The sequence below is a fragment of the Anastrepha ludens genome, chromosome 2, assembly GCF_028408465.1.
Source record: "Anastrepha ludens isolate Willacy chromosome 2, idAnaLude1.1, whole genome shotgun sequence".
Lineage (NCBI taxonomy): Eukaryota > Metazoa > Arthropoda > Insecta > Diptera > Tephritidae > Anastrepha > Anastrepha ludens.
Window position 1 is genome coordinate 160,026,788 of NC_071498.1, and position 19,841 is coordinate 160,046,628.

General features: G+C 36.1%; 1 protein-coding gene across 1 annotated transcript; it reads left to right on the forward strand.

Moving 5' to 3' along the window:
* The first annotated feature begins 14,213 nt into the window (after nt 1-14,213).
* LOC128855690 (uncharacterized) lies at nt 14,214-15,794 on the forward strand. The gene is made up of 2 exons (XM_054090819.1): nt 14,214-14,515; nt 14,576-15,794. Exons 1-2 carry the CDS (start codon nt 14,348-14,350, stop codon nt 15,599-15,601), a joined length of 1,194 nt encoding a protein of 397 aa, XP_053946794.1. The 5' UTR covers nt 14,214-14,347; the 3' UTR covers nt 15,602-15,794.
* Nucleotides 15,795-19,841: the final 4,047 nt, after the last annotated feature.

The following is a 19,841-nucleotide window of genomic DNA, read 5'->3' on the forward strand; positions in this document are numbered from 1 at the left end:
CGTTTGAATCGAGCTCTCAAAGAAAAGCGGCCGGAATGAGACGGTAGACATGACAAACTGATGTTACTGCATGGCAATGCCAGGACACAGGTTGCTAAATCGGTGCAGAAATATTTAGAGGGACTGAATTGGGAAATCTTGTTCCACCCGCGGCATTCCCCAGACATTGCACCTTCGGACTACCATCTGTTCGGATCAATGCAGTCAGCCCTTATTGGAGAGCAGTTCACTTCTTATCGCATCGGAAACTGGCGCAATGAATGGATCAAGTCAAAAGAACTCGAATTTTTCAGCAGAGGAGTCCGTAAAAGCCATGAAAGCTGAGTAGTTTGAAATCATGGTCGAACAAAGGCATTTAGAATTATGCGGGTACTTGACAGGCAACAACTGATAAATCGACTTGTGTAGTTTTTGAAAAGTTTTTAGATAAATATATTAGTTTGGGGAAAAAGAAGTCCATTTTATGGTCGAATTTTGGCTCCAGAGCTATGCTTTGACTGACTAACATGTCGGTAAATTTCGATTACTTCTGTGGGCAACGGGCCTGCCCATGGTATGTGGGGCACGCTCCCACTAATACTATAACAATCCTCTACCTGGGCTAATTCTAGCCTGGGACCACACCACAAAAGTATAACTTCTGGGTAGAGCCGCGTGTATGTCTGAAGACACAACAGGTACCTGCATCCAGGTTCCTCTCCAGCAGGCATATAAAGGCTATACACCGTCGAAAGTCAAGGAGACATCGGCAAAGTTGCAATAGTGTTATATTAATTCACTACCGTCCTGTCTTCTGTACGATACTGTTTTGAGTGTTTCACTCAAACATCCGTGCTTGTTGTCGGTTTGTCAAAAACGGTCCGCCTTCTCTGTAGCTGCATCGCTTCCCAATCAATATGGCGAAGTCGCGTCATGATCTTACCTGCGAACGTTCGCGCTGCGTCCCACTTACCGCTGGCTGCACACATATCTCGTAAGAGGGTGCTGGGGGATGGTTGATGACCCAGGGCTTAACCCAGGATAGCTCGTTGCTCTCTGAAGCGGTCGCAATAAAACATGACGTGTTCTGCGCTTTCGTCAGTATTCGGGCAGTTTGAATAGGGCTTGAAAGGGCTGTCTGCCAGCTTAAAACGGTGCAAGTATTCCTGAAAACAGCCATGTCCGCTGAGTAGCTGCGGGTTCCCTTTTTAATTTTCTTTAAATCTACCGAATCTCCGAAGAATTCTCAGAAATTCTTGTGGTGCCAAAGAACCAAGGTGGTCACTTCTTGAAACATCAGTGCCAAATACCTCAAGCCTAATTCGAGCCAAGGCGGGGCAGCCGCGCAGATAGTCGTCCGCCGTCTCATCCTCTTCTCCGCATCCTGGGCAGAGTGCACTGTCTGAGATGCCTGACTTTTCCATTCCATTTAACTTTTCCATTCAAATTGTTCCATTGTTACTCTACGAGATATCGATCACTACAACCATCTACCGAGAAAATAATTGATTTCTTTTACCCCAAACTAATATTTGTTACGATTTGGATTTTATATAAAAAACTAAGAAAAATAAGTATTTGGTGTACGCCCCTATTCGCCTATTCTGATACTGGTTTCAATTGAATTTAGTACACCTTTACCTCGCTTTACACGGTAGATACGTTCCTGATAAAACAGTGTAAGTCGAATAAAAAATGTGTATATTGAAAAACCCTGTAAAGCGAAAAAGAGTATAAATAAGATTTTTAAGACATTTATTGAACTTAAAACAAAGCTTTATACAGTTAATAAGACGTAAAAAAATCATTTAAGTCATAAAAAACATAGAAATAGGTAAAACAAAAAATAAACAAAAAATAAATAATTGGCGCGTACACTTCTGTTAGGTGTTTGGCCGAGCTCCTCCTCCTATTTGTGGTGTGCGTGTTGATGTTGTTCCACAAATGGAGGGACCTACAGTCTCAAGCCGACTCCGAACGGCGGATATTCTTTATGAGGAGCTTTTTCATGGCAGAAATACACTAGGAGGTTTGCCATTGCCTGCCGAGGGGCGACCGCTATTAGAAAACTGTTTTTATTAATTTTGCTTTCACCGAGATTCGAACCAACGACCTCTCTGTGAATTCCGAATGGTAATCACGCACCAACCCATTCGGCTACGGCGGCCGCCAAAACAAAAAATGCATTCTATTAAAAAAAAAATATATGTAATTACTTCATTATAAATGAAACAAAATTTGTATAATAATATTTATAAATACGCACGGCTAATCCCTATTTTTAAGCAAACTTAATCACTATCACTTTCGACCATTAGTTTTCTCTTACGAAATTGTAATATCTGACCCATCACTGGATAAAATAATATCATAGGATTTTTCTTCTGCATTTACTGAATTGGTTGTAGTCATAGTTTCATGAGATTTTTTTTTTGGAAAAAATTCTGAAATAAGCTTTCGTTGCTTACTTTTATTTGTCATATCTTCGTAGACTTCTTCATATTGTTTTAATAGATCATTAACACCTTCTTGAAATTTAAGACCACGATCTAAAATAACATCTCCTCCTTCTTCCTAGTGGACCTATGGCGTGGCCTCCAAGATCGTGCGATATAACACCGCTGGACTATTTCTTGTGGGGCTATGTGAAGTCGCTTGTCTACGCAGATAAGCTCGAGACGATTGACGTCTTGGAAGAGAATATTTGGCGCGTTATTGCTGACATACGGCCCCAATTGCTGCAAAAAGTGGTCGAAAATTTGGCCGCTCGGCTGGAATTTATTCGAGCCAGCCGCGGCGGTCACTTGCCCGAAATCATTTTTAAAACATAATGGCAAACCCTTATCTTTATAATAAAGCTAAATTCTTGGCCATAACATTAAATTATATACGTTTTATTTCATCTTGAAAACCTAACCTCTAAAAAAAACACCCTTTACAAATCCCTCGTGAACAAATTTAGCTGTGGATACATTGGATTCATTGTTTTCAATGTCAGATTGAAAGTCATATTCAACACTACTTTCTTCACAACTTTTAACCATTTCAATTAAGTCGTCTGCATTTAGTTCCTGATCTTGCATTAATTCTTTAATATTTGCTTGAGTTATATGGTCAAAGCCTTCTCCACTCAATTCTAGACCCAACTCAATTAGCTGAAAAGACTCTTCCTCCAAAGCTACACTACTATTCTCACCATTAAATATATCAGGTCATAAACATTTTCCAACAGGCATGCAGCGTTGATTTTTTAATCTCGTTATACGACCGCCGTAGCCGAATGGGTAGGTGCGTGATTACCATTCGAGAGGTCGTTGGTTCGAATCTCGGTGAAAGCAAAATTAATAAAAACATTTTTCTAATAGCGGTCGCCCCTCGGCAGGCAATGGCGAACCTCCGAGTGTATTTCTGCCATGAAAAAACTCCTCATAAAAATATCTGCCGTTCGGAGTCGGCTTGAAACTGTAGGTCCCTCCATTTGTGGAACAACATCAAGACGCACACCACAAATAGGAGGAGGAGCTCGGCCAAACACCTAACAGAAGTGTACGCGCCAATTATTTATTTTTTGTTTATTTTACACGACATGCTTATGTGTTTGATGCAATCCAACATTGTAAATTTTTTCCAGGCATCAATAATTGAAAGAGTTCTTTTATTTTCCACATGATATAAAGTATGGTATATCTGAATGACTTTTTTATATACAGGACTTTGAAGGTCGAAATTATGCCTTGATCTTGGGGCTGTATTCGTATTTGGAGTTAAAAAACAACTTCAACATGTACATGATGCAAGCCTTGAGGGTGTCCTAGAGCATTAGAAGGACAATAATTAGAAGGACTTTAAAAGGGAACCCTTTTTTGATTGAGTACTTTTTCACATCTGGCACGAAATGCTAGCAAATGCTTGTTCAGCTTTTAATTTTAGACTATGCAAAGAATGTCTTAAATTGCTTAAATCGTTGGAACCAGCCACGACTTGCTTTAAAAGCTACCTTCTTTGCAGAAATGGACGGTTTTTAGTTTTGCAGTGTGTCATAAATTATATTATTAAAGCTTTATTTTGTATGGCATTCGTATCAATTGGAATTCTTTTTTGATTTTGCTCTTTATACCCATATAATTAGAGCCTTTTCTATGTGTTCCATAGTAACATTTCTTACTTGTGAAGTTGTACTCATACTCGATACTCGTATGCATTCCAGCTGCTACACTTTTTCTAATTGAGTCTTCGTTTTTCTTTATTGATCTTATTGTTGCTTCGTTCATTGAATAAAATTTAGCAATATCCACTATTCTTTCTTTATTTTTTAAGCGGTCCAAATTTCCATTTTAGTTTCTAAAGAAATAATTTTTCTCTTCATGCCGGTTTTGTTAATTTTTGCTTTTCCCATAGTACAACTTTTTTTGCATTTGCATTTAAAGGTAAATTCCGTCTTTGTTTTTGTTTTGATTTAAGTATTATACATTATCGAAGTATTATGACAGAATAGCATGTAGTATTGGCAGATTTAGAACAATGTTATAATAAATTAAATAAAAATAAATAATAAAAATTTATTTTGATTTTGAAAACCTTATAAGAACGAATCCGTGTTAAGCGAATACCGTGTAAAGCGAGGTATAGGTGTATTTCAAATTTTGACACTGTGAATTTTGAAATTTCTTGGCAATTTTGATTTATAATCTTTACTCACCCTGTACAAATCAGATAGACACATCATGTTTAAATAGAAATTAGCATTAGAGAACAACTTTACTCGAGCAAGACAGAACAAGCTTAGCAGAAATTAATTATTTGTTTTTTTTTTCACAATTGAAATTAACAACTACACACAATCGAGCGATAGAAATCTCAAAGTGTGACCACAATTGTACCAGCGAGTTTATTATTATTTCACGCTATCTTTAAGACGCAAGCTAAAGTCATAAGATCACAAAGCAAAAAAGCAAAAGACTTGCTTTTAAAAGGCACAACAAGACAAAAAAATTGCAAAAAATTAAAATAAAACAAAAACCATAAAGAATTATTAAAGCGACGTAAACTACACCCGACAGTCACGTAATTTTTTATAAAAACATTTTTTATTTCTTTTTTTTGCCGAAAAATATCCACACGAAGCGTTTAGTCTTAAAATTTTGTATACAAATCGCCAGCAAAGAGAAACAACACAGACTAGCACTTAGTTAATGATATGTGTAAACGGTGTGCCACATCTGCGCATGCGTACGCGCGAATTTTTTATGTGACTCAAGCCGACAACTTCTACAGAAAGTTGGAATCATTAAGCATTCAAAATAAAATGTTTTCTGTTTTCCAACAAATTCTACAAGCCCAAGCGCGGTGACATGTAAAGGGCGCTGGGTCAGCTGCTTGCCATAACCACGCGTGTGCGCATGCGCAACGCATAACCACAAGCCTTCCGCCAAATTTCGGCTTTTTCTTTGACATTTGTGGGTAAAAATTAACAGTGCAAATGCAATTGCAAATAAAATAAGTTTACGCTTACGATTTGCATGCACCCAGCGTATTGCTGGATCTTTGCTAAGACTGCATTGGTGGCGGCGGCGGTGGCTAAAGGTACACATCAAAAGAGTGGTAGCGCCAACCAGACATATGCTAATGTACGTACATACATATGTACATATGTAAAGTAGTAACTATGTATGAAAGTTCTTTGGGCGTTTTTGCCGCACTTGGAAGGTAGCCAAATTTCTTGCTAACTACGCATTAAAGGTGCTTGAATATTTAATAAGAACGAAGACTAACTACCTTCCTGATATGCGCAGAAACCATATAGCCGTTTTTTTGTTGTTGTTGTATTAATCTTGAGTTGTGTGGTATTAGCAACTTTTAATGCATATTTTTTTTGTATTTATTATTTTTTTTGGTTTTTTTTTGCTGTTTTTTTTTGTTAAAAGTTAGAAAAATAGCCTGACCTCTCTATACAGTTTATTAAAATAAGTTTGCGCCTCCAAAGATTTAAGTAAAATTTGCATATAACTTTTTGGTTAACACCGGTACTGATTTTTGTTGCATAATGGCTAATAAATACCTTGTTTAGGTCAAAAGGTGTTGTTTGCTGGACTCTTAATACTCTTTGAAATGTCTTTTTTGTTGTTATAAAAAAATGGTGTGCCGCTTTGTTGATTTTGACACCGATTATTTGCATTTGGTTATTGTTAATTAGCTACTATTACACACACACATGCATGCGGCTATGTAGATCGGCCGATAAATGTCTATAAATGCATGTATTGCGCTCTGAACAACACCCATTTCAATATAACACAAGGACATGCACATCCCCAAGTATGTTGAATCGAAAGACTTAAGCAACAAACTCGATAAGTTTGATGTCGATACATATGTATGTACTTGCAATTATGAGTGGGGTGTGATTTGACAAATATTATCTCCTAGGTGTTCAATCAGTTTTACGGTTCGATAAGAGAGGGCATTTTTATTAGCCTAAATTTGATTTTGTTATGTTGGTACTCCCTTCATATGAGCGTACATGAAGTTTCGCTTCAATCTGCCAATTCATTCTTTGTTTAGAAGCCATTTAGTATTTTCGCAGAGTCACAGTATTTTCTACAATGGAAAAAAATCAAGTATCGTGAAGTGATTGAATTTTTATTTTTGGAAGGTTTAAAATCAAAGAAAGTGTATGAACGAATATTGAAAGTATATAAGAACTTTGCACCATCAATTACTACAGGAAAAAAGTGGGTTTGCTAAATTCAAACTCGGTCGCACAAGCCTTGAAGACGATTCATGTTAAGGACGTCCAAAAACGGCAACAACACCAAAATTCGCAGAAAAAATATAGGAAATTCGTCGAGTGAAGGAAAGGGACTACCCTCATTGGGCAGGTTAGGTTAGGTTGAAGCGGTTGTCCTGTGGAACACACTCAGGCTCATAGCCCATTGTGATGCCGCGTGGGGAGCTTGTCCTTATCTCTTCTAAAACCAACGTGTGCTTTTCAAAAATTTTAAAATATCTCGGATTTCTGTAGAACTGAGTTCTTCCAATTCATTAAAAAATTGTTCACCCAGAATAGTAGACCTGCTTCTGGATAGAGCAGGACAGTGACACAGTAGGTGCGAGATTATCTCTTCCTCGTCCTCATCTAGACAACTTCTACAGAAGTCATGTGTTTGCACACCCATCCTTTGGGCGTGTCTACCTATTAAGCAGTGCCCCGTTATGACTGAGATCAATGTGCTAAGACTGTGTTTATTTTGGAACAAGATATTTTGCCCTTTCTGTTACTCTAAGTGGTTTCCCTTATTGGGCAGTGTAAGCAATATTTTGACTGAAGTATTGAATTTCAGAAAGCTGTGTGCCAAATGTAACAAAAACACATTCGAATGCAACTTTCTGAGTAACATTTATGGCATTTTGGAAAGTATAAAGTGGATTTTGTGCATCTATGCACTACTATAGATGAGACTTGGATCTATTACCATGATCTTAAATCAAAGCAAGAGTCTAGAGAGTGGTGTAAGCCTGGTTCTTCGGCTCCGAAACGAGTTCGTGTCCAGAACCCGGCCAAGAAGTTGTTAGCATCAATTTTTTTGCATGCGATAGGAAGTTTTTTTGTGGATTACTTGCAAACTGGTAAAATAAAAAATTCTGAATATTATTGCAACCTTTTACACCTTCTGAAGGCAAAAAAATCGTGAAAAAAGGTCCAGTTTGCAAAAAAAAAAATTATTTTTCATCAAATACAATGCACCGAGCATTTTGCACAAGAGCATTTTGACAATGAATTTCCATGAATTAAAGTTCGAATTGTTGGTGCATCCTCCGTATTCACCAGCTTTGGTCCCTAGCGACTTCCCTCCGTTTCCAGACACATGAAACTGAATGCATGGAAAGCGTTTTTCATCAAATGATGAGGTCATAACAGCTGTGGAAGCATATTTTTGAATGTTGATTCTGCTTGAAAGGTTCAGTAATTTAAAAATTCGGCAACGGAGATTATACATATATTTGCATGGAATCATAAGTACACTTTCGGAGAAGAGCAAATTTTTTTTTCTGTTTTTTTTTAACCCTCCAATCAATCTAAATGCACTGCGAACCCAGAATCCCAAATAAAACTTGTGTACTCAAGTATAGATCTTACAAGACATGAAAAGATTTTTTTAGTGTCAGCGAATCAAAAAATTCTTAAGAAGACCGTGTGATAAATCCGAGCTTAGAGTTGGCAGTGGGAATGACGTATTCCCTATGCTAATCAAAACTGAACTTTGAGTCGAGATAAACTCGTAATTTTCTAACCGTAGTAAGGACGTTAAAGCCGACCCTACATGTAATAGAATATAATGGAGCAGATAGAACACGAAAAGGTTATGATGTTACATTTAGTTTAGCGATAATCCGTTGTTGGTACACCACGAAATAATGGTGTTACAAATTTATGCATTTTTCAGAACTTCTAAAAGCTTAAGATTGTCTGTGTAAAAAAGCACTCGCTAAAATTAAAGACTTCGACGATACCGTTAATGGAGATTGTAAAAAGCAATGGACTAAAATGGCTTCCTTTAGGTACGCTGAAATCACCAAAATCGCGCGGAAGTTAAAAAAAATATATAATATAATTGGCGCGTACACTTACTTCTGTCAAGTGTTTGGCCGAGCTCCTCCTTTTATTTTTGGCGCGTGTCTTGACGTTATTCCTCAATTGGAGGGACCTAAAGTTTTAAAAGCCGACTCCGAATGGCAAATAGTTTTTTATCAAAAACTTTTTCATGGCAGAAATAAAAGCGGACGCTTTCCATTGCCTGCCTGTTTCTATCATTTTGCCGTTTCATGCACGGAGATTCGAACGTATGCACTCCAAAATGGTAGTCGGCTATGGCGGTCGCATCGGAAGATACTGTAGCCAATTTTAAGAACCAGTTTTCTGTTCTTCAATACGATTTAGGCCAATTAAGAGCAATTAAGAGAGGGTATTCCAAATTATTCTAACTTTACGAGTAGTAAGTCGTGCTTTAGATGGTACTACAAAAGCCTTAACGAAAACAAAGAAACACCAAATGGTAATGGTAATGGTTGTACGGGTTAGGCTAAGGCCTTTATGCACTGCGACCAGGTTGATCAATTGTGCACTCCTAATTATGTAATTATAATTATTGAGTATACTGAGGAATCGAACTAGCTCCTTAGGAGGGAGCAATTGTAGGTCTTCCTCCTCTAGTAGGATTCTAGGATTCTGTGTCTCCTGTGGCCTAATGCCTCACAGTTGGTGATTAAGTGTTCCATAGACTCCTCTTCATCACAGCAGAACCTGCATGATCTTGTACTAGATAATCCTATTGTGTTAAAGTGTTTATTACAGGAAAAGTAACTATAAGTGTACCACAAAGTAATCTGAGGCCCTTTTACTCTAGGGTTAGAGCAGATTTTGCTCTGTTGGCATTGAAGTTCAAAAACTTTTTGGAGTGATTACGGCTTGTGTCGTTCCAATGTTCCCTGATTTTTGTTTGGATACATTTTTTGGTTTCCTGTTTTATAATACTTTTGTTAAAGCCGAAAAATGGAGTTGGTCCAATAAAGGGCTCCCTTCTACCCCTTTTTTGGCATAAAAGTCTGCCTTTTCGTTTCCTTCGTGTCTCTCATGTCCTGGTACCCAAATCACTGAGACCTGATTATGAGTGGCCAGTTTGTTGAGTTCATTGTTACTCTCTATTAGGACTTTTGACTTGAATGTAAAAATATTCAATGCTTTGTGAATCGATTGGCTGTCCGAAAGTATTTTAATTTTTACCTCTTTTGGATATGATTCCCACTGTTACCATTATTGCAAAGAGCTCCGCATGGAAAATAGTGCTATCTGTACTTAGTGTAAGAGATTTGTGTGCTCTCGGCCCCACTATTTCAGCTCCTACTCCTTGGAGAAATTTGAAACCATTTATCCATGTTAGGTTGCTGTTGCACTCTTCTCTAGACGGAAAGATAACTTTGTATATCTTTATCAAATTGAGTACGGGTTCCGTATCGTCATTCGCATGGGTTATGCATACTGCATGTTGGACCCTGTTCAAGATATTAAGGTGTCCAATAAGATCTCCTGGTTTAAGATTTTCTTTCATATGAAAAGAGAGTTCTTGCATAGTAGCTTCCCCTTGTATTGCTAAATGTAGCGGTGATAAATTTAAAAGTGCTTCCATGACAGCAGTTGGGGTAGTTCTTATGGCACCTTTTATGCTTAGGCACGCCAGCCTTTGTAGTTTACATAGTTTTGATATAGCAGTAGTTTGATTTGTTTTAACCCACCATACGAAAGCCCCATATAGTACAGAAGAAACATCAAAGGTAAAAAAAATCTTGATTTTCTTTTTACTTCCGCGAATTTCTAATTTGACGAACAGTAATACATTTTTTAGTTCCGATACCTCCAAAACTAAACAAGATGTAACAAACAGTTATGTACAATTTCCTCAATGACTCGTATATTTTCATTTCATTCCCTTAACTTTGGTTTTACTTCTATTTAATATTAATCCCCTTGTAGTATAGAAACCTACAAATTAAAAAAATTTTATTGTACTTACCTTAAAAGGATTTATAAATTGCATACAAATTATTCACGACACTATTCAAAGTGTGTAGCTGTAATCAAACAAGATATGACTTGTCTACCAACACAATACAATAAAAAAACAATGCTTATGGGGAGAAAGAGCCTGTTCACGAATTTGTTCGTACACGACCTAACACAATAAAAACAAAAACATGCAAAACAACTGTAATGGCCTCTGGCGACGGTCAAGCATTGTTTGACAAGAACTTTATATGTGTGCGTGTCGGCTGATTGACGCTAATATCTAAAATTTTTGATTTTCATCATTCAAAAGCCGACAACAAGTATGTGTGACACGACGACACCCGACTGCACTAACACACACAAAGCTCAGTCAAGCATGCTGTATCGTCTCCAGAGGCCATAAAGATGTGCAATTGTATTTCTACGCCAGCTTAGCTACCAGCATTGGGATTTATATTTAATCGCAAGCATAAAGTAACAACAAAAACTATAATTAGCTTGAAAGTAAAATTATCATTTCAAAATTAAAGAAATTATAGGTAAAAACCAAACATATTTTATATATTTACATTATTACAGAAAATATTAATATACATTATTAGTTGCTTTCGAGCATTTGCATTTAGCAGCCATTGGAATATTTCGTTGACAGATTGCAAAGACAGGAGTCAAAAGGGGGCAGATAGCAAAGATAGGAGGAGGCTAGGAGGAGGGAAGGGCGATATATAGTAGAAGGCGATATCAGTATAGTAGTTGGAATGACTTTTTTCTTGCGGTTTGATAGTTAAAAGTCTAAGTGAACTTGTTTTTTTTTTTTTGGTTCTTTTTTTTTGTTGCTGCTTTGTTTGTTTGTTCATATGGGTCTATGACAATTGATAAAAAATATGCCCTGAAGTGTACATTTTTTTCAACTATAGGTGAATAAAAGTTGCCGAACTAACGAAAAATGTGGCCACAAGCATAATAAAGAAGAATACCAAAAAACGGCCACAAAAAAACGTCACACAAGAATGATAAAATCCTAGATTGCGCTTCCCAGGTCAGTGACGTCAGCACAGAAAATTAACAAACGATGAGAAGAGGAGAATAAACGAAAGTAAATAGAATCCCATGAATGATAGAACACATCGTTGTGAAAAGCAAGGGAAAATATTACATATGTATACTTTATTATCATTCATGCTTTTACAATTGGACTCCCGACACTTTATTCTTACTATTTTGATTAAATTGAAAATAAAAATAAGAATTAATAGGTTCACCAAAAAATCACTCTTACACGCAATGATTTTTGTTTTTTAGACACAAAAAAACACTCTTACACGCAATGATTTTTTTTTTTTTGGTCTGATGTCACTCAAATGTCAAATTCGCTAAGAACATTGTAGCAGATTGCGGAAGGCGTCATCTTTGTATTCTCACATTGTATGAGTAGTATACACATGAATCAAAAATTAACCCAATCGGGATGATACTAAGCAAAAAAGGAAAAAAAAAAGATCAGTGTAATTTTACAAGTTTTTTGTTCTAATCATGGCTACGACGTTTAACAGATACAAGGATTTCAGTTCCAGAAAAATTGAAATCAGCTGAAGTAAATATTTTCTAGGATCTAGGTGGTCTAGAAATTTGAAAAAATCGATTATTTGTGTTTTCGATATTTCGAAAGTGATACTATACTTTAGTTAAGAATATACTTAAGAATATACTGTGAAATTTTCGTGCGAAAATTCCCAATTCTATAGCTTCTACAGCCCATTAACTAGGAAGAGAGCGGTCCGCGCGCTTCTGTACCTCAAAGTTGAAACTAATTTATCTCGAAACGTCTTTTTGCGGCCTGGTGTTGTAAAAAAGACACGATTCAATCAAATAATCTGAAATTTTAATATCTTGTTCACAATATCAATGGTTATCGCTCGTACTAAATATAATCATATTTTTATTTTAATTATTTCTTTTTTTTTTAAGAACTGAAAAAACCCCGATTTTTAGAGCATCAAATTCAAAACCGCGCCATTTATTACATTTTTTTTATTCTTGTATCGGGACATAGCTGCAGTCATACTGATTAATAATTTTTTTTGTGTTTCAGCTAAATAGAAGAGCCAAAATGGACAACACCTTTCTGGTACAATTTTTCGGGAGGGTCAACTTCAGCGTCATTTTTTAAATTATTAAAATAAAAAAAAAAAATTTTCCATTTTTGTATGTAAAAGAAGTTTAATAAAAAGCCTAAAAAATTTTAATATTGTTTTAAATTTTTTTATTGTAAAAAAATTCCTGAAAATACCATCAATTTTCGAGCTCTAGACCACCGGGACCCCTTAACTCGCTGCCCTTCTGCGTTTTCAAAGCAGCTGCCAAAAATGTCCAATAGTAAAAAGTTACAAATTAGCACCACGAAATTGGGAAATTTTCTCACCATAGTAAAAACTTTTTTCGCCTTAGAATTTTCTGACTGATTAGGCCAGGCCCTATTAATCATAAATAATTCTGATAATACGAAAACACTTTAACCAGGTATTAGCAGTAAACAGAAGCAACAAAAGCAATGCAACAGGTGATCAGATTGGAGGTACCTTATCCAATAAAGGTGTTTTGACAGATCACGCGGGACTAATGTCAAGCTAAATGTACAATTTTTTCAGTATTCATTAACATTTCATCATGGAAAGATTTACACCTTAACAATGTTTACAAATCGTACAACTATTTTACGAAAATTGCGCGCTCATACCAACTTACCTATGATGTTGAGCAATGAGGCCAATTTTCAGCTTAATGACTACATCATTCTGGCTGAAGAGCAACCCAAAGCCATTTAAGAACATCCCATTACATCCACTGAAAACAACTGTTTTGTGCGGCCTATGGGCTGGAGAACTCATCGGCCCATTATAAACTTTATAGACTTGCTGGAAATTGAAACCCGTCATCTCCACAATATTTGGTTCTAACCAGACGGCGCTACTTGTCATACATCTCGTGAAACAATGGATTTACTGCGTTGTCGTTTCGGGGAATAATTTATATCTCGTCTTGGACTAGTAGATTGGCCACCAAGATCGTGTGATATCCAACCTTTGGACTTTTATTTGTGAGGAGTGTGTAAAGTCTAAATGCCTTATAGATAACCAGCTTCGTTTGAGGCATTGGAAACCAACATTACTAAAGTTATTCACGAGCTACAGTCCGAAGTCCTCCAGTGAGTCATTCAAGATTGGCGTTTACGGATGGCCGAATTGCGGCCAATATTTGATAGGGATTATCTTTAAAACATAAATGTCGTGAATGATTCTAAAAAAAAAATAGAAAAGGTTGCTCAATCAATTTGAATTTTCGTTGTTTTATGTCAATTTAAAATGCAGCTCCTCTAAATTTATCATCCTTTATTTTGTTTTTGCTTTTGGTCCCCAGAATGACAAATTCAATGTACAAAGAATGACAGTTTAAAGTAACTTAAATAAAATTTGACAATTTAGAGACCAACTAAATAGAAAAAAATTTTCAATTGTAACCATACTGCTGCTACCTGTTCAATATGCCTTGAGTAATATCCCTCTCCCTTGTCAACTGTTATACAACCTATTTGTTGCTTGTAAAAAAACAGCTTCAAAGAATTCTCCAATAAGGTAACATTATTTGAACATCTGTTTTTGCAAAACTGCAGCCAACTTCATTATATCACAACCGCCATTACAATTTGAAAACGAAAAAATTAGCGCTCGGAATTTGTTATTTGCGTAATTCTTATAGTGTAAATAAATTCGTACACACTATATAGCGAAGAAAATTTCGTATTTCAAAATGGGCGCTAAACAAACTAAAATTGAAGGCACATATTTGCCTGAAACTCCAACAGTTCCAGTTGATAAGTGTTGTATACCCAATGCCATTGATGAAGCAAATAGCAGTGGCAAAAATAATTGTCTTCAAGATCCGCGTTCACCTAACATATGCAGGACACCTATCAGCGTATGTAGTATCAAACAAATATTTGTGTCTGAGTTAATTTAATAAATTAATCTCTTACAGGTTTACTCAGCAACATATCAATGCGTGGATGCCCAAAAAAATGCCGGTGATGACAACGCTGAGAGCACTCTTGGCCAGCTACGTAAAAGATTTTTCAAAGGATTTACTTATAATTTCAATGATCCACGTTCACCTGGTTATCAATTCAGTCGTACGCCAATTTCCTTTAACGATTCTCAAGACAAAATCCTCGACTTGGACGATACCTTTGCTGATTTATTTGCCGACACTCGAGCACAGGCGGTGGTACCAGAGGAGGACAAATCGGAACAAGATATGGAAGTGCACATGACTAAAAACACAGATACTACTAATATTGAAATACCAAAAGATGAATCGGAAGTTATGATTAATGAAGTCAATGAAAGTTCAGTTTGCCTTAAAGAAAATTCGATATCTGTATCGGAAATAGAAGTTTTACCACCATTTACGCCAAATGTTTTATGTGTACAAGATGAAATTGATCCACGCTCTCCGACAATTGGTGTTGATCGCACACCAATACTATTCAATGATGATGAAGATGAAACCAAAGAAAGTGTTTTGTTGGAATGTATTTTGGCTACGCTTTCGCTGGATGTGAGCGATAGCAGCATTTGCTCAATTGGATCGAATGCAAATTCTCCGCAGCAAAGAGGCGAGGCAAATAAAATTGATCGCCAAGGACAACTTTTCAGAAAAATCACACATAAGCGTATGCGCCAAACGCACGCCAAAGACAAAACTCCATTAGGTACACGCCGTCTATCAACAGATGTACAAAATTCATCGCTACGTGTATTTGAAAGTGGTGAAAATATTGATCCAAATTTCAATATCGGCTCAAGTTTTAAATCAAAACAGAAAGATGTGCTAGATAATAATATTAAAAGAACACCGCTCAGTTGTATTAAGAACAAGGAGAATTGGCATTCAAGGCATGTGGAAAGGTCGACAAATTCGCTAAAAACACGTCTGGAGCATGTCAATGATGACAGTTTTACCATTAAATCTATAAAAAGCAACAACGAAAACATAGAAAACTAGCATTCCCTATTACATTTTAAGGTTTTAGACAAGGCGAATCTATTAATGAATGGGCCTTGGTTTTAGAAAATTACTTCCACAAAGTAAGCTATAATTATAATTTTTTTTTTTACACTCATAATATACGTTTATTTATTTTGCACTCACCTTTTCATCAGCACAAACAAGTCTGTAATTTTGCTTGGAAAAGCATATTTTTTATAGAGTTTTTCTACAAATTTAATAAAAAAAAAACAAATGAATTGACTGTCATTTATTTAGTATGTCGTTCTTAGTGTTGGCGGAGTATTGCAACACATTGCAGATACATTTTCGAGGAATCGTACTGAAGCAACGATCGTTGGTCGGATGTAATTCCGCCTCGCTCCAGTATATGAGCCTGTCTGAATCGGAAATAGGGAACAATTCAATTTAGTACCATGTTGCTGTTGTTGTAGCAGCCTAAACATTCCCCTTAAATATACGGGGAATGCTGCTGAAGTGACAGTCCTTGGCCGGATTTAAATCCGGGTCGTTCTGATTACGAAGAAACGACTGTCGTAGGAACGACGATTCGTGTTTGCTCTCAAGTTACAAGTTACTGCTTAATTTTGATTGAAGAAATATTTTATTATTTAATTTTTCGCAGCAACTTTAACTTAAACTACTCCTACAAACATGTAAACAAGTGTCGATCCCGTTAGAGTTTTACAAACAACAAAGTTAAAATTTCTTAGTGGCCCATTCAGCACGAGTATAAAAAGGAAAAATTTTGTTTTCATAAAATCAAATTTATTTCCCTGCTTTGAAGCACTATTTTGACACATATTCTAGCAGACAATAGGTCTAGCTTGATTTTTCTTACTAAATTCTTAGAAAATGTCCCTCGCAGTCAAACATGTTATACGGTACAACCACTTGCACCTTCATCAAACTTATACGTGCACGTATTTAAAATCGGAAAATTAATAAATGGCACGCGTTTCCTTCACAAGGATGCCTTACTATGTATTAAAAACAAAACCAAAAAATACAAAAAAACAAGAACTTAAGGGATCAATACGTCGACCGGAAATGCTTTACACTTAAATTCTCATTTAAGCATTAGAAAAATATTTATGAGCTCACCTAAGTCAAACAAAGTTATGCATGCATACCACATTCAGAGTCTAGGCCTAATCAGATGCAGCGAAACAGAAAATCATATGTATGTGTGTATGTGTCTTCACTATTTCCTGGAAACAGGCAAACACACCTCTGCCACTTGAATGACTAATTAGCTGCATGTCATCCTGCTCTCCGGTATTGGGAAGGCAAGTGGATCTCAACTAGTGTCAAGTAATTGTGTGGTTTCGTTAATTTATGGTAGCAGCCACTGGCTTTTTGGGTGGCTTCGAAGTGATTTGTACACAACAGATTTATTCTCGCCTATGGTCTGTAGTATTTATGTACGTGTGTGTATACACATCTGTTTAAAATACTAGAAGCATGACAAATTATCAAGTTTTAATTATTTTTTTTTTATATTTCGTGCATTCTACAACAAAATTATGTAACTCAGAGCTCCAAAGTTTGTACAAAATGTACAAAAATTTAACAAAGTTCAAAAAAAACTACACCAAAATCTCTAAGTTTTTATTTATAGTTTTTAGAAAAATTGTGGATATGCAGTTTTATAGCCCATTCAGTGCAGTATTAATGTGGAAGTATCAAACAACTGCTTGTTAATTTCTATGCTAATGTCACTCAAATCTCAAATTCGCCAAGAACCTGAAGTAGTAGCGCAAGGCGAATAGTGTTTCTCTGTCATTCTTGGTAGTAGCGGTTTGCGGGTGGTGCTAACTTTACCACTCCACAGCGTAATATACACATGAATTAAAAGATAGCCAAGTTGGCTTACTACTATTACTAGGCAAAAATGCAAAAAAGGACCCGGACGGTTTTCACGTGTTTTTTTTTTTTTTTGTTCTAATATCATATAATGGCTAATACCCCGAACAAATTCGTCGATTTCAGTTCCAGATTTTTGGCAAATTTTTTTGCTGAGATGTTAAGCATTTTCTTCAAAAAAAAAATATGTGGAAGAAAATTCTCAACATCGTATGCACAAAAGCTTCTCAAAAATTAACGCGACTTCAAATTACTTTTTAATATATTGCCGACTCCGAACGGCAGATATTTTTTTATGAGGAGGTTCTTCATGGCAGAAATACACTCGGAGGTTTGCCATTGCCTGCCCTATTAGAAACAAATTTTTGTTTTGCATATTCGTTTTTCACCAAGATTCGAACGAGAACGTAGGGTTCTCTCTGAATTCCGTTAGTCACTTTTTATTATACAAAAATTAAATAAGCTAAGGTATAAAACAAAGTATGCGGTATGTATGAAGTTTTCTTAAGATTCTGATTAAAAAGTTAAAAAATTTTGAGGGCAATTTTTTGAAATCCATTTAAGTTTTGTGAATTTTGTACGAAGTTTGGAGCTTTGCGTTACATGGTTTTTGTTGTATCATAGAATGCACTACACTTTTACAGGAACTTAAAAAATAAAAAAATAAATATAAAAAAAAATTCTACTCGGCCGGTCATCGTTCTTCTGTCGCCCTATGGATTTGGTACGAAGATCTTTTTTCCAATTCTATCGTTGCTTTTCCGATCGAATCCTTTGCGCTTTACTGAACCTGATTACATTCGCACCCCTGACAAGTGTGTCTTAACTCGTCGTTGAACCGAATGCGGTAAGTATGTCTTCAAGTCACACAGGTCCACATATTTTTCTTAGAAACTTTCTTTCACAACAATTTACTGATCGGTTTCATTGGATTTCGGAACCCAGATTTCGTACCCGTATGTGATTGTAGGTCTTATGACAGTTTTGTATATTTTTTTTGTTGTTGTTGCAGCGTACTAAATTCTGTTAGTGTAATGTCACTGGTCATCTTCGTCTAGCTCATCTGACGGTAGGCCTAGGAAACTTGCTCTTTCGACAGGTTGGGTCCAGAGAGAAAGGGGTATTAGATGAGTTTTGTAGATTCGTAGTTTCTGATTTCTAGAAAGTAATCTCGACTTCATCAACTTTGTATGCGCGACGTGAGACTTATTTGAAGCTTGCATCCTGTCTTGTATGGCAATAGATGCATCTTTCTATGCGGTCAACACAAGTCCAATGTACCTAAACTCATTGACTATTTCAAAGCTATATCTGCCGATTTGTAAGTTATGTGTTGCATTAAGCGCTGCGCCTTCCATATATTTGGTTTTTTCTTCGTTAATGATAAGTCCCAATAAGTCCTACTAACAGAATTAGAGTAGATGAAAATATGAATTTACTTTTTCCTAGTGATGTGCATTATGACACTAATGAAGTAAATGAACGATATGCGTTCCCACGGCAGTCGGTTCTACGTAACTGGAACGACCCGGATTTATATTATCTGGCCAAGGGCTGGCTGTCATCTCAGCAGCATATCTCGTATATGCATGGGAAATGTTTATGCTGCTACAACAACAACAACCGATATGCATATGAAAAAAATTGAAAAAGAAATTTCCCAAAAATGCATCTCGTAATTCCAATGCATCCCTGTAAAAACTTAATGAATTATTTTAATTTAACATCTCGTAATTTTAATGCAACCCTACAAAACGTTAATACATTATTTTAATTCAATTATGAAAATTTATTCAAATTCAATTGACTTCAGGTATTCAAGTGTCTTATTAGAAACGTCTTACCAATGCTAGTGCCACGTTTTGTGGTAAGTTTTATTATGCAAAGCAGCAAATAAGCAAGAAGTCAAGTGTCAACTACTAGTCTTAACGATTACTTTCCTTAACAAAAGGCCACTCAAAGACACGTGTCACACTAATAAATCAAAGACAGGTTAATCCTTATGAGTCAATTAAAATTCTACCGGTTTAGGTGAAAATTCCAAACACCAACAAACTGCTCACGCCAACTACCTACAGAATTCTTGTTGCGCCAACAATTAAAAGGTCAAAAATTTGAATTACATACATAAATACCTGCATAAAACGACTTTGTGGCATAAGAATTAGGTGTGTGAAGAAAAATAATAATGTTGTTGTTGTTATTGTAGCAGCATAAACATTCCCCACACATATATGGGGAATGCTGCTGAAGGAAATACTAATAATTTTAGGTGGTTTAAGTTATGTGCTATCTAGAATATTAAATAAATCTAAAACGCATTATTTATTTTAAATGACTGTTTAAAGTGCCAAACGATCTCACAAAACTC